The sequence below is a fragment of the Canis lupus genome, chromosome 6 (assembly GCF_011100685.1).
Source record: "Canis lupus familiaris isolate Mischka breed German Shepherd chromosome 6, alternate assembly UU_Cfam_GSD_1.0, whole genome shotgun sequence".
In the NCBI taxonomy this organism is placed as follows: Eukaryota; Metazoa; Chordata; class Mammalia; order Carnivora; family Canidae; genus Canis; species Canis lupus.
Genome location: NC_049227.1, coordinates 55,539,525 through 55,552,713, shown reverse-complemented (window position 1 = coordinate 55,552,713; position 13,189 = coordinate 55,539,525). Strand labels below are relative to the sequence as shown.

General features: G+C 46.2%; 1 protein-coding gene across 1 annotated transcript in view; it reads right to left on the bottom strand.

Annotated features, from left to right (window-relative positions):
• The window catches only part of ABCA4 (ATP binding cassette subfamily A member 4), a gene marked incomplete at its 3' end in the record, with an annotated part of 127,341 nt that extends 126,720 nt beyond the window's left edge, over positions 1 to 621 (bottom strand). Inside the window, 1 exon segment of the mRNA NM_001003360.2 lies at positions 508 to 621. Within this exon segment, the coding sequence (NP_001003360.2) occupies positions 508 to 573 (66 nt within the window). The 5' untranslated portion in view covers positions 574 to 621.
• Positions 622 to 13,189: the final 12,568 nt, after the last annotated feature.

Genomic DNA, 13,189 nt, shown 5'->3' with positions numbered 1-13,189 from the left:
TGGAAAGCCAGTGTGCCTCCTAGAATCTATGGTCTGAGAAGCTGGTATCATTGGTCCGGTTGGAGCATGTTGTTTTCATTTGAGCCTGTTCTTCGGGACTTAGGATCTACCCACAGCACAGTACGGATGGATGGATGCTCAAGGGCTTGTGGGCTGGACTGGAAGGTTTCAAAACCAGGGGCTGGGGGAGGAGAAGGGGGTGGGAAGGGAGGGACAGGCAATGGATTCATATGCAGGGAGGGCAAAAGAAGACTATACTGTGGCCGTGCTGGGCTGCAGGGGAAAGTGTCCACCTCTGGACAGAGACACCCATCCCTCTGGGAAGGACACTTGCCAGAGAGGTTCATGGAGCAGCCACCTGTTGCTTCAGTGCTAAATAGCAATGGCCATGGCCAGCTCACCTTCCCCACCCCTTCCCCGTCCCCGGCCCCGGCCCCGGCCCCAGCCCCGGCCCCCATGTGTATTTGCTCCACGTGGCACTTTGAGACTGCAGACTGCACTTGTTACCTTTTGCCTTTTCCTCAGGGTCCAGTTCTTCCAGAGCAAAAGCTGGATCTGTCTCGCGAAGCCCATGCTGGTGACCACAGGAACAGTTATCACCGCGAGCCCTCCGTCGGTGCAGCGACAGGAAAGGACATCAGTGCCGCTCCGGGCACCCCTGGCTGCGGCCGCTGCGTCCTTGTCTGGCCGATTAAAGGCTCGCCTCCCTCTCCAAAGCATAATCCCTTTTAATTCCCGTAAGCCCTGGGTGGAGGAGAGCAGCCTGCCACTCCTTGGCCCCTTCTTAGGAAGAGAAAGAGAAACCCAGCGGCTCCAGTGGCTGGGCCCTGAGCACAGGGAGACGGGGGCATTTCATGGGGCACCCGAGGGGAGCAGGGACCACCTCACGGAGGCACAGAAGCTGGGAGAAGCGACAGCCCTGCAGGGACACCAGCGTCAGTGGGCGCTCCCGGCAAAGGCGCCCAGGCGAGGAGCAGAGCTTAGGCTGAGATCTCACTTGCTTCTGCTGACCACACCTGGGGCCCTGCTGGAAGGACTGCATCCAAGGGAAAGGGGTGCCTTTTTCTTTTCACAAAGGGGCCTTCTGCTCCCAAAGGATGCAGGTGTGAGGCTGCCTCCATCCGGCCTGGGAGGGCCCCCGAGGCTGCGCACCCCACCGCAGGAGAAACCTGATCTGCAGTGAAAGGGAATGAAGGCAATGCACAGAGAGGCCAAGGCAGAGGGCAGGAGTCCCAGCTGCGGCCCTGTCCCTGTTTCCAGCTGTCCTTGGGACACAGCTGCTCCCCTGCTTTTCTTTCAGGCAGTTTAGATGTAAGATACCTCGATCCTAAAAAAAAAGAAAAAAATTAAAAAAAAAAAAAAAGATACCTCGATCCTTCCAGTAAAATCCCCCTTTGCCCACATTAGCTCATTCGACTCCTAGCAATTGCAACCAAAAGATTCCTGCCTATTGTGAGATATCTTAATCAAGGAGAGGATCCGTGACCTGGACCAACTGACTTTGGGCCAAAATTATTTGCAGACTATTGGAATGTATCTGCATACGGTTCCTGGGTGGGTACATGCTTGTGATATTAATACAAGTAGAGAACTCAAAAGAGTTGCAGCAAAGTTTAAAAGAGAAGAACTACATTGTCATATCTTTTAAAGAATTAAAAGGGTGGGGATCCCTGGATGGCTCAGCAGTTTGGCGCCTGTCTTTGGCTGAGGGCGTGATCCTGGAGCCCAGGATCGAGTCCTGCGTCAGGCTCCTGGCGTGGAGCCTGCTTCTCCCTCCGCCTGTGTCTCTGCCCCTGTCTCTCTCTTTCTATCATGAATAAATAAATAAAATCTTAAAAAAAAAGTGAAAGAGCTCCAAAATAGTCAATATTGTCAGTTCCTGTATCTATTAGGAAAATGTTGACAATGCTTTAAAACGTGAAGCCGTGTCAAGGCATAACAAGTAGGAAAATATGTGGCAGGTTTAAAACACATCATCATTCTACACTATTAGCTGGGACTAACCCGCTTCCATAACTGATCCAGACATTGACAATTTTACCCACTGATTCGCCAAATACTTTGGTGGCCAATGAGTCAAGTGGGATATTGATACTTGTTTTCAGTATTGAACCAACTTTTTGTTCAAAATTTATTTACCACTCACTGTTACAAGAATTCTTTCTAAAGAGCCTCAAAGTGAAACTGTAAACACATTTTTCTTTTGTTTTTAAAAGCAGAAGCAACACTACATAGTTTATCATCAAAGAGAAATGACGAGTATTTCAAAATCACTTGGCACGGAGTAGAGGAATTTCTCCAGAAAAATAATCTCTAAAAGTCCCATATTTAAAAATATCTTTGGAGGAAAAAAAATTCAAAATCATGAGAATTGAGGTGGTACATGTTTCTCTACCTCCTCAGGAGAGTGTAAATTTAATATCTATTACTATGAAGTACTAATTGCTAGATTTAAATTTACATTTTTTCTGAGAATAATTATATCAAAATAAAAAGTTTCTGAATTATTAAGCATAGCAAAATATATAAAAAATTTCTTTACACACTTGATGTGCATGTAATCCCAGAACTTTGCTTTTACCTAAAATGTCTACAGTTTGATTTCATATATTAATCAATCTTGACTCATTTGACATAGTCTCATTAGTGAGTCTCAGGGCTTGGAGCTTGGATATAGGAGCTATTGCACGTCACTTTGACGTAGCCGCTGACGACAGCAAGTATGGCATGCCCAGGGGTGCTTGGGTGGCTCAGTGGTTGAGCGTCTGCCTTCGGCTCAGGTCGTGATCCCAGGGTCCAGGGATCGAGTCCCGCATCGGGCTCCCTGCATGGAGCCTGCTTCTCCCTCTGCCTGTGTCTCTGCCTCTCTCTGTGTATCTTGTGAATAAATAAATAAAGTCTTTAAAAAAAAAAAAAAGAATGGCATGCCCATTTTCTGATTTGCCTTGCTAGAACACTTATACAGTGTCATAAAGGAGATCCAGGTCCCATCACTAATTATCGTGGAGTAGAAATTAAGACCAAACTAATAGAACTTAAGCATTCACTGGTATTATGGAATCTTTGGTTCATACACTGAGAAATAAATTATATTTTATGAATTTAATCTTTCCGATGAGATTCTTGAACACGTAGCTGGCACTAGTTTAATCTTTCCTGTAAGGATTTTGGACTTCAGGTTGTTATTATTGTTCAGCTGGTGTGCAGATATTAAATTTCAGTGTATAACAATAGCACTATTTGAAAACATATTCACCTGAAATATTTCCACAGGCTTCTTTCTTGCTTAGTGAGAAGAGATGCTGCTCTCATGTCTAAGCAATCTTTGCCTCCAAAATATTCCAGATCTACTCTGAGGGACCATTATAGAAAGGTCTAGAATGGAAATTGAGGGAGCTCACCATTTACAAAGCAGGCACATGAGTGTTTTATCACAGCACACCTTCTAACAGCAAAACGTGGAAACCCACCAAATGCCCATCACAGAATAGATACATGAATTGTAGGGTATTATTTCCGTCAAAGCTCCTACAGAACTTTGGACAAACTGTACCTACAAAATATGGGTAATTCTCCCACCCACAATGCTGAACACCAAAAAAAAAAAAAAAAAAAAAAAAAGACTGACAGGCAAAATGCATCTCTGATGTTCAAAGTCAAGATGGTGGTTATGTTTTGGGAGGGCAGGGGGGCTATAAGAGAGTATAAGGGGTATTTCTGGGGGTGCTGGAAATGGAAACAGTTTTTCTTTTGATCTGAGTGCCAATTACTTGGGTGTGTTCAGCTGGCGAAAATCAGTCTGTAAACCCAGGATTTATACACTTCTCTGTATGTATGTCATGTTTTAATAAACATAGTTTCTTTTTTTTTAGGGTTTCCTATTTATTTATTCATGAGAGACACAGAGAGAGAGGCAGAGACACAGGCAGAGGGAGAAGCAGGCTCCACGCAGGGAGCCCAAGGCGGACGCAATCCCTGGTCTCCAGGCTCACGCCCTAGGCCGAAGGCAGGTGCTAAACCACTGAGCCACCCAGGGATCCCCATAAACATAGTTTCTTAAAAGGGCAGGTGAAGGTCCAGAACTCAGTGAAGGAGCCTGAGCTAGATGAGTTGGAGATGATGGGGAGAAGTCTGGAAAGAGGTGTGCCCTGGAAACCACGGGAAGGAGGAACTGTTCCGCAGGACCCTGTGGCCCGAGGACAGTGGGGAGCATAAAGACCCTCTGATGACTGGCCTCTGTGAGAATGGCTTTAAGGAGGCAGGAGCCAGAGGCACAGAGCTGAAGAGTGAGGTGGGAGAGCGCAGCGGCCGTCACGTAGCTGGACGCTGTGGGCAGATGCTGGAAACAGCAGCCGGAGGGAACATCAGGGCAGCCAGGTTTCGTTTCCCCGCAGACAGGAGAGATTTGACCACATTAGTGTGGGAAGGAGCCAGTTGAAAGAAAGATGCTAAAGTTAGTGGGGGATGATTGATGGGGTCCCCGGGAATGGGCGGGGGTGGAATTAGCCTTGGGCAGGGGAAGGGGCACTCTGCATTCCATGGACACGGCAGGGAAGGAGGCCAGGGAGGTGCAGGTGCAGACTGACTCGGACCCTGACGCTGGGAGGAGGGAGCTCACCCCAGGCGCTCCAGTCTCCAGTGCAGCCCAGGGAGAAGAAGGATTAGGTGAGATAATGCGAAAATACTTTGTGAATTATAAATCGTAACAAACACGCAAATGTACAGGCTGGGTGTATAATGGGAGAGTCATTTATAGACGATGTGTAGAGATCTTACGAGCCAAATTAGTTGTGGGGGATCCCTCTCCCCCCAGAAACACCCCCCACACCTGCCATTATATTTATCTAATTAGTTGGCAAATTACAGGTAGAATCTTGTTATTCGGTTCGGCTTAACAGTTTAAACCAATAATCAGCACCAACAGAAATGTTTTCTGGAGATTCTTTCCCCAGTTACAGTTAATTCTGCTCTGGCAGAACGGGTCCGTTCAAAGGTCTGTGGTTTTCAAAGGAAGGCAGGGTCCTCGTTCCTGGATCTCATCCTCCACCTCTACCTCTGCTGCACCCCACAAGGCCCCCTGAGGCTTCCCCGTATGTCTGCCTTTCAAGGACACCCAGCCCAGCTCAGATCGCTGGAGTCGGTTCCACTCATTCCCTCCTTTAGACTGCATGAAGCGACTACTGGCACCCCCACCTCCAAAGGCAGGTGACTTTTGGGGAAAGTGTTCGTATGGAAATGAAAAATCTAGAAACGGGGCAGCCCGGGTGGCTCAGCAGTTTAGCGCCGCCTTCAGCCCGGGCCATGATCCTGGAGACCCGAGATCGAGATCGAGTCCCAGGTCGGGCTCCCTTGCATGGAGCCTGCTTCTCCCTCTGCCTGTGTCTCTGCCTCTCTCACTCTCTCTCTCCGTGTGTGTCTCTCATGAATAAATAAATTAAAAAAAAAAAAGATCTAGAAACGTGTTTGTGTAAACTGTCTTGCCTGGTGCCTTTGGAAGGTCTTTGTGGACTTTGGGAGGTAGGAGAGGGGAGCAGTGCACATACTCCGGTGGGAGGAACCGTGCTCTAGCAGAAAACGAAGCCAAGCTGTGGCCAAAAGTGAGGAGGCAAATTGCTACTCCGAGCACATTTTATATGCTTGCTTCCAAAGCTGCTTAGAGTTTTGCTGACTTGGTATTCAGAAAACCCACCAGAGCCCAGAGATTTGACATTTTCTGGGTATTAAGTGCAAAATACTAACCAGATAACAGGGTTTGGGGGGGCTGCCGGGGAGTGTTTCGTGGCAGACCATTAGTCTGGGTCGTTATCACATGAGCTACAGCGGGGCTTCGGGCTGCGGGCGGTGCACAGCGTCTGGTCACACCTGAGGAGCCTCACTCAGGGGCCAGGCCTGCCAATCTCCGGGCAGTGTGAGCTCAGCTTCAAGCGCCAGGCATTCCAAGGGCTCTGGCTGGAGGCAAGCAACACAACCAAATGAAAAACTTAAAGCAGAGGAAGAAAAAAAAAAAAAAAAGAACAGAGGAAGAGAGCCATTTGGGGGCCAAAAAGAAATTTTGAAATCAGGGACCCGGGCTAATTCAGAGCAAGTCCTTTGTGGCGATCCATTCAATAAGATAAGTGATGGCCATAGGCTGGGACCTGTGCGGAAGGCGGAGGAGCTGGCGCCTGCCTGGGGCATCTGCTCAGGAGGTGGGCACCGGCAATCTCTGCAGACCTCGCAGCGCCAGGTGTGGAGCCTGCCCCCTGGGCAACCTCGCGGCACCCAGGCCAGTGATCTGGGGGGCTCACGTCCATTCACGCACTAAGTGGCAAGACCACACAATGACCCAAAGCCATGTAATCTTGCAGTCACCGCTTGACCCTGAGCATGGTGGAAGCAGAAGGAAAGTGGAAATTCCTCAGGCCGTATTCTGGGAGGGAGAAGCAGCAGCGTGGGAAAATACTTCCCATGGATCTTGCCTTCTCAGCCCAACAAAGAAATCTTGTGGTTTGTTGTCGGATTCCTTTGGCTAAATTTGTCAAAGGGAAAAAAAAAAAAAACCTCTCTTGGGTGAGGGAACCTTGCTTCAGACAGGGCTGCATGGCTCCCCTCCTTAATGATTCATAGCCCCCGCCCTCCCCCCACCCCAGCCCTCTGCTTCTTGCTCTCTCTACACCTGTGGGCAGGTAGGGAGGAACTGGGGAAGAGGTGTGTAAGCCTTTGTTCCTGCCCTGGACTCCTCTCTGGCTTGGCCCCAGGGGGAAATGCTGCCCCAGCGCTTTAGTGAGCCCAGGGAGCCAGGGCAGGGCTGGGGTCCAAGCGGTCCCCCTCGGCGACCATCCCCGAAGCCCCCATGAACGGTGTCACTGTGGCTTCCGCCCCCGGAAGCTTAATTAAATTCTGATTCTCGTTACTCCTTAATGAAATTATTTAAAAATCACTATTCCTTGATATCACTTAATAAAGGGCTGAGGGTGAGTACTGTGATACGGTGCAAAGTCCTGGTCTTTGCGACCAGAGAGAACTGGGCTCAGATCTCAGATCTGCCCCTTGGCTGTGGGCTGCTGCTGAATCCCTAAAACTCCTTCTGTTCTAAAAATCCGGGGATCCCTGGGTGGCGCAGTGGTTTGGTGCCTGCCTTTGGCCCAGGGCGTGATCCTGGAGACCCGGGATTGAATCCCACACCGGGCTCCCGGTGCATGGAGCCTGCTTCTCCTTCTGCCTATGTCTCTCTCTCTCTCTCTCTCTCTGTGACTATCATAAATAAATAAAAAATTAAAAAAAAAATCCGGATGTTGCTATTAAAATGATGAGAAAAAAATGTCTGCATTAAGCCAGGAGCTCCTCGAGAAAAATCCATGAAGGTTTTTTTTAATAAATGATGTTTCTTTATTTTTCTCTCAGTCACTGTTTAAATAAATTATATTTGGAGAAAGATGGGACATGGTCCACTGAAGTTCTTTAACACAGAAAACCGTGTTGTTTTTTTTAAGAGGCCATATCAGGTCAAAATTGGTTTCTCAACAAGGCCTGGAGAAGCCACCTTAAGTGAAAGTCCTGTCATCAATGACAAAGCAAACCTTGCAGTAAAATAGTTGTCACCAGGCTTTCAACCTCCAGCAGTGAAATTGCAGCGAGAGAATGGCCAACACTCAGGGCGTAAACTGAGGAATTAATCCCATCAGGGCTGTTGTAAACCTTTTTCCAGAGCACTTAGGCTTTCACTCTGAAAGATGTTGGATGGGACTTTTACGATATCAAAGGTATGTTTTTTAACTAGACTCATGCTCTGTGTCGAAGGTGCATCTGGGTTTGGATCCTCTCAGTAATTCAGGGCAAAATGTGTGTTTCTTGGAGAAGGAATACAGCAGCCCTTGGGCCCACATTCCCTTCCGTACGGAGTGCATTCAACCGGAGCAGGGGAGGTGGGCGGCTGGTGACTCTGGGGAGAATGTTCACAGGCCTCATTACTGGTGCAACGACTGCACGTAGAGGGGTCGGTAGAGATCAAGTAGAGAGAACCGGACAAACTCCTCCAAGAGAGGTCTCTTTCCAAATGCAGCAAACATTTGTCAGTGCTTCCTAAGGGCACTTGCTTTCTACTTTTACCAGGTTTGCCAAATCCCTGTGACACCTGTACTTGATGATACCTACTTGACTTTAAATCACTTTCCATGCTTCGCTGAACCCTCAGTAATAATCAGGGAAACCACAGGTTTTGTATATTTTTCTAGAGTACATTAGATCATAGAACTATTAAAATGCATTTTCACATACCTCTGAAAATAATCTGGTGTCCCACCAGTAGGTACACCGTGCTTTGAAAGACACTTCTTTAGATGAGCAAGTACATTGTGAGAGGAGTGACTCTTAGAGGCAGGGGGTTAATGGGTATTTTTCTTTTTCTGTATTACTTACCAAACCTCTTCCCAAGTTCTTTCTGGTTGAAGAGTTTCTTAATAAAGCCCCCCCCCCCCTTTTCTTTAGTACCTGTAAACACTTTCATGTTATATCTCACTTGAGCCTCACAACACCCGGTGAGGTGGGCTGGATAAACATTAGGAATTCTGCTTGTGGAAGAAATCAAGGCTCAGAGTTTAAATTCTTTACTCACAGACACATAGCTAGTCAGTACTAGGGCAGGAGTAAGAGGAAGAGCCAAGCTGACTCTTTATCAGTCAGTTATATTCACTTAGGCGAATGATGGTGGGTGGGGGCCAGGTGTGAGGGTGTGTGTGTGTGTGTGTGTGTGTGTGTACTCTCATCATCATGCACTAATTGCAAAGACAGGAACTTAAGGTTAGCTTGTCACAGAGACAGGACTTCTGTTCTAATTCAGTGGCTTCCATTCTCTTAAAGATTTTGGTGGTTAAAGACACATGCTTCTGAGTCACATGCACTTAGGTTTGAAACTCTTTTCCACTGCCTGATAGTGTATGACCCTGGGAAAGTTTGTAAAAGTTTAATTTTGATGAGTTTCATCATCTGTAAAGAGGGAATAATACTACTCGATGCATGGGGTTGTCACTGATAGGTTGCTGGTGAGAACCCCTACCTCACAGAGTTGTGATTTAATGAGATAATCTGAAAAAAAGACCTTATCACTGTGTTGGGTGTAAAGGGAGCATTAAGTGGTGGCCATTATTACTTTAATCAGAAATGTCTACTGCTGACGCTCTTGCTACCTAACTTTTTGAAATCAGTGACGGACATGATTGATTTTATGGAGGCCCATCTACATGCATAGGGAAAAATACCTGTGATAATGGGGATGAACATTCAAACATTTACCATTTCCCCTCAAAGCCATCATAGTCACTCTCACATCCTTGCCCCATTTCTGTGGCCCAGTGGCCACTGCCATCCTTCCAAATACTTTCATGGCCACAAAGATACTTTATATTTTTACAGGGCTTAAAAATGTGCACTGACTCAGGTACACTAACTCACTTACCCTTCATAGCTGCCCTGTGATGCAGACACGATTCTCATTTCACGGATGGGAAAACACTCTCAGAGAGGTTGCATGACCTGCCAAGGTCATATAGCGTGTAAATAGAAAAGTTGGGACGGAAACACAGGCCTTCTCATTCTTTCCAACCACATGAGCCTCTGATAAAGCAGGAAATAAATACAGGATTGAATCTTCCTTTGACTTACATCTCCTTTTCCTGCTACACAATGTCATAGGCTTCTGCAAAAAGTTACCCAGTGCACTAGGGAGCGGAAAGCATCCCCTCTTCGACTGACACCAATGCAGGAAACTGTCCTTAACTCTCCCACCTGGACTGCCATTGGCCCGTTGCAGTTTTATGCCTTTTATTTAAACAGGCAATTCAGGCAGCTGGAAGTGAGCATTTTTCTGAAAAGGAAAACTGAGTCATTTGTTTTTCGCTGATTTCCATTCTGACCTCCTTCTGCGTTGAGAGATGGCAAATAGCTCCCAGACCTTTTGGTGACTCATCTGCGCATTGGCAGCTTGTCCAAGGTTCCAATTCAGTTTCAGGATACTAATTTCCTATTTCCTCCCCATTTCAGAAAGCGTCACGATAGACTCTACCACTGTGAGCATCCAAAAGGAGGAAAAGATGGGTTGGTTTTACAAACTGCTGTCCCTTTCAACTGTGAAGATGAGGTCTCTGACTGAGATTCTGTGGGTGAATGTATCACCGCCATCTTTTTCAAAGGTCAAGTGGCCCCCTTCAAAGGGCTCTGGGTCCCAGACTTCATGGCACCTCCAAGAAAAGGTAAGGGAAACCAAGATGGAAGAGTGAGGGAGAGAAGTAAACGGCAGGAAAAGAGCAGATGAGGGAAGGGACTTAACGTCAAGGCCTTGACACAGTACCTCAGCCCAGAGGAGGGAGGATCTCAGTGATACAGAAGCCAACGCAAAGGTCCATCTCTCTCCTCTTCTCCCGCAAAGACCTCACAGCCTGAACCACCGTTCATTGAGCAGTTTTGCAACATGGTTTACCAACTTGCTGCCACTACAGAGAACTGGTATGTGGTCAAATGATTTTGAAAAAAAAAAAAAAAATTTGCAGTATTCTGTCTTGATTAGATTATGAGTTCTATTTGAAGTTGTTTTTATGGAGTCTATATTTTATTTTCATTCAGATTAAAGGGTAGAGCTCATGAAAACACTCCCAAGAGCTTTGGTAAGACAGTTTAATTCATTGGGTTTGAAAACATTGGCTCTGAGACTGAATTTCAACCAGGAATAAATGTCTCCAATGGGTACATGAGGTTTTTTTGGTGTATAAATACACTGTTTTTTTTGTTTTGTTTTGTTTTTTTGTTTGTTTGTTTTTTGGTGTATAAATACACTGGTTTTTTGGTGTATAGATACACTTGTTAGAAAACAGGTTAGAAAAACAGTTTAATACATGCCTAGCATGGGAAATCTCCCATGCTAGCCTAGGTTAAGCCCTTCCAGAAGTTTCCTTCAGATACTGGAAGTGAAAAAAAAAAAACAAAAAACACAAAAACAAAGCACAACCCCAGCATGATCTTCCTGTAGGTGTCACATCCCCTGCATCGTAATCAATGTGGAGTGGCTGTGAAGCATGCAGATTCCCAGGCTTTGTGGCTGAGCCACCGGATGAAAATTTCACAGAGAGGTCTAGAAGTCTGTGGGTTTAACAAGCTTCCAAGGTAATTCTGATGCACTTAGCATTTGTGAAGCACTAGGGAGATCAGAAAGACAGCCCATTCTTCCACTGGGACACCAGGATTGGCCCTTGGGCCCTGTCGTCTAAATCCAGGTAATTCTCATAGCTCTAGGATTGCTACAAACGAATTGCCCTTGTAGGAGCCACCAAGGGTGGGACTGATTTATACCAAGAAAATATAACACCGACTTTCATTACATCACCAGTAAATCTTTGGGGACTTTTTAAAAAGATAATTTATTTGAGAGAGAGAAGGAGAGTGAAAGAGAGAGAGAGAGAGAGAGAGAGAGAGAGAATGACCATATGAGTTGGGGGGAGGGGCAGAGGGAGAGACACTCTGAAGCCAACTGAGCACAGAGCCAGACAGGCCTCTCATCTCATGACCCTGAGATCACAACCTGAGCCAAAATCAAGAGTCAGACACTTAAGCAATGGTGCCATCCAGGTGCCCCAATCCCTGGGAAGTTTAATTTACTGAATCATATAACTCAAATCTGGAATCTTATATGTGAACTTCTTATTGGAATGGATGGTTATTTATCCATTTTAAGTCAAGGAAAAGAATTCCATAAATATAAAGATTGTTTTATGGCAACAGAGGCCTATTCTTTCTGTAATCTTAGATTGTTGGCAGCCAGAATCTTTTAGTTAAAAAAAAAATTTTTTTTTAAGATTTTATTTATTTATTTGACAGAGAGAACACAAGCAGGGGGAGCAGCAGAGGGAGAGGGAGAAGCAGACTCCCCACTGAGTGGGGAGCACAAGGTGGGCTCAATCCCAGGATCCTGGGATCATGACCTGAGATGAAGGCAGTCGCTTAACCGACTGAACTACACCCCCTAAAATTTTTTTTAAGATTTTTTAAAGTAATCTTTACACCCAACGCAGGACTCAAACTCACAACCCTGAGATCAAGAGTCACATGCTCCATAGACAGACCCAGCCAGGCACCCCACAAAAATTTTTTAATTACAAAAGAGGTTGTGCCTCTCCGGGTTAAATCAATAATCTGGTGGGCTCAGGTGACACAGGTGAAGCAAGTGCAGCTGTGGCTTTGTCAGCATTCTATTTCCTTTGAAGTGCTGGACTTGAGCAGGGACTGTCAATGACCCCTCCTCAAGTGAGGCTCCATCTCAAACCGGTTTGCCAATTACAGAACCAGTTTTCGAGAGCTGCCTATGTGCCAGGCCTGTATGCTGGCTACTTAGGGTAGAATTAGATATATTAAAAAGAGGGCCTCTCAACAGGTGCATCAGAATTACTGGTAAAGACAACCTACAGAATGGGAGAAGATATTTGCAAATGACATATCAGATAAAGGGCTAGTTTCCAAGATCTATAAAGAACTTATTAAACTCAACACCAAAGAAACAAACAATCCAATCATGAAATGGGCAAAAGACATGAAGAAATCTCACAGAGGAAGACATAGACATGGCCAACATGCACATGAGAAAATGCTCTGCATCACTGGGCCATCAGGGAAATACAAATCAAAACCACAATGAGATACCACCTCACACCAGTGAGAATGGGGAAAATTAACAAGGCAGGAAACCACAAGTGTTGGAGAGGATGCGGAGAAAAGGGAACCCTCTTACACTGTTGGTGGGAATGTGAACTGGTGCAGCCACTCTGGAAGACTGTGTGGAGGTTCCTCAAAGAGTTAAAAATAGACCTGCCCTACGACCCAGCAATTGCACTGCTGGGGATTTACCCCAAAGATACAGATGCAATGAAACGCCGGGACACCTGCACCCCGATGTTTCTAGCAGCAATGTCCACAATAGCCAAACTGTGGAAGGAGCCTCGGTGCCCATCGAAAGATGAGTGGATAAAGAAGATGTGGTCTATGTATACAATGGAATATTCCTCAGCCATTAGAAACGACAAATACCCACCATTTGCTTCAATGTGGATGGAACTGGAGGGTATTATGCTGAGTGAAGTAAGTCAATCGGAGAAGGACAAACATATGTTCTCATTCATTTGGGGAATATAAATAATAGTGAAAGGGAATAGAAGGGAAGGGAGAAGAA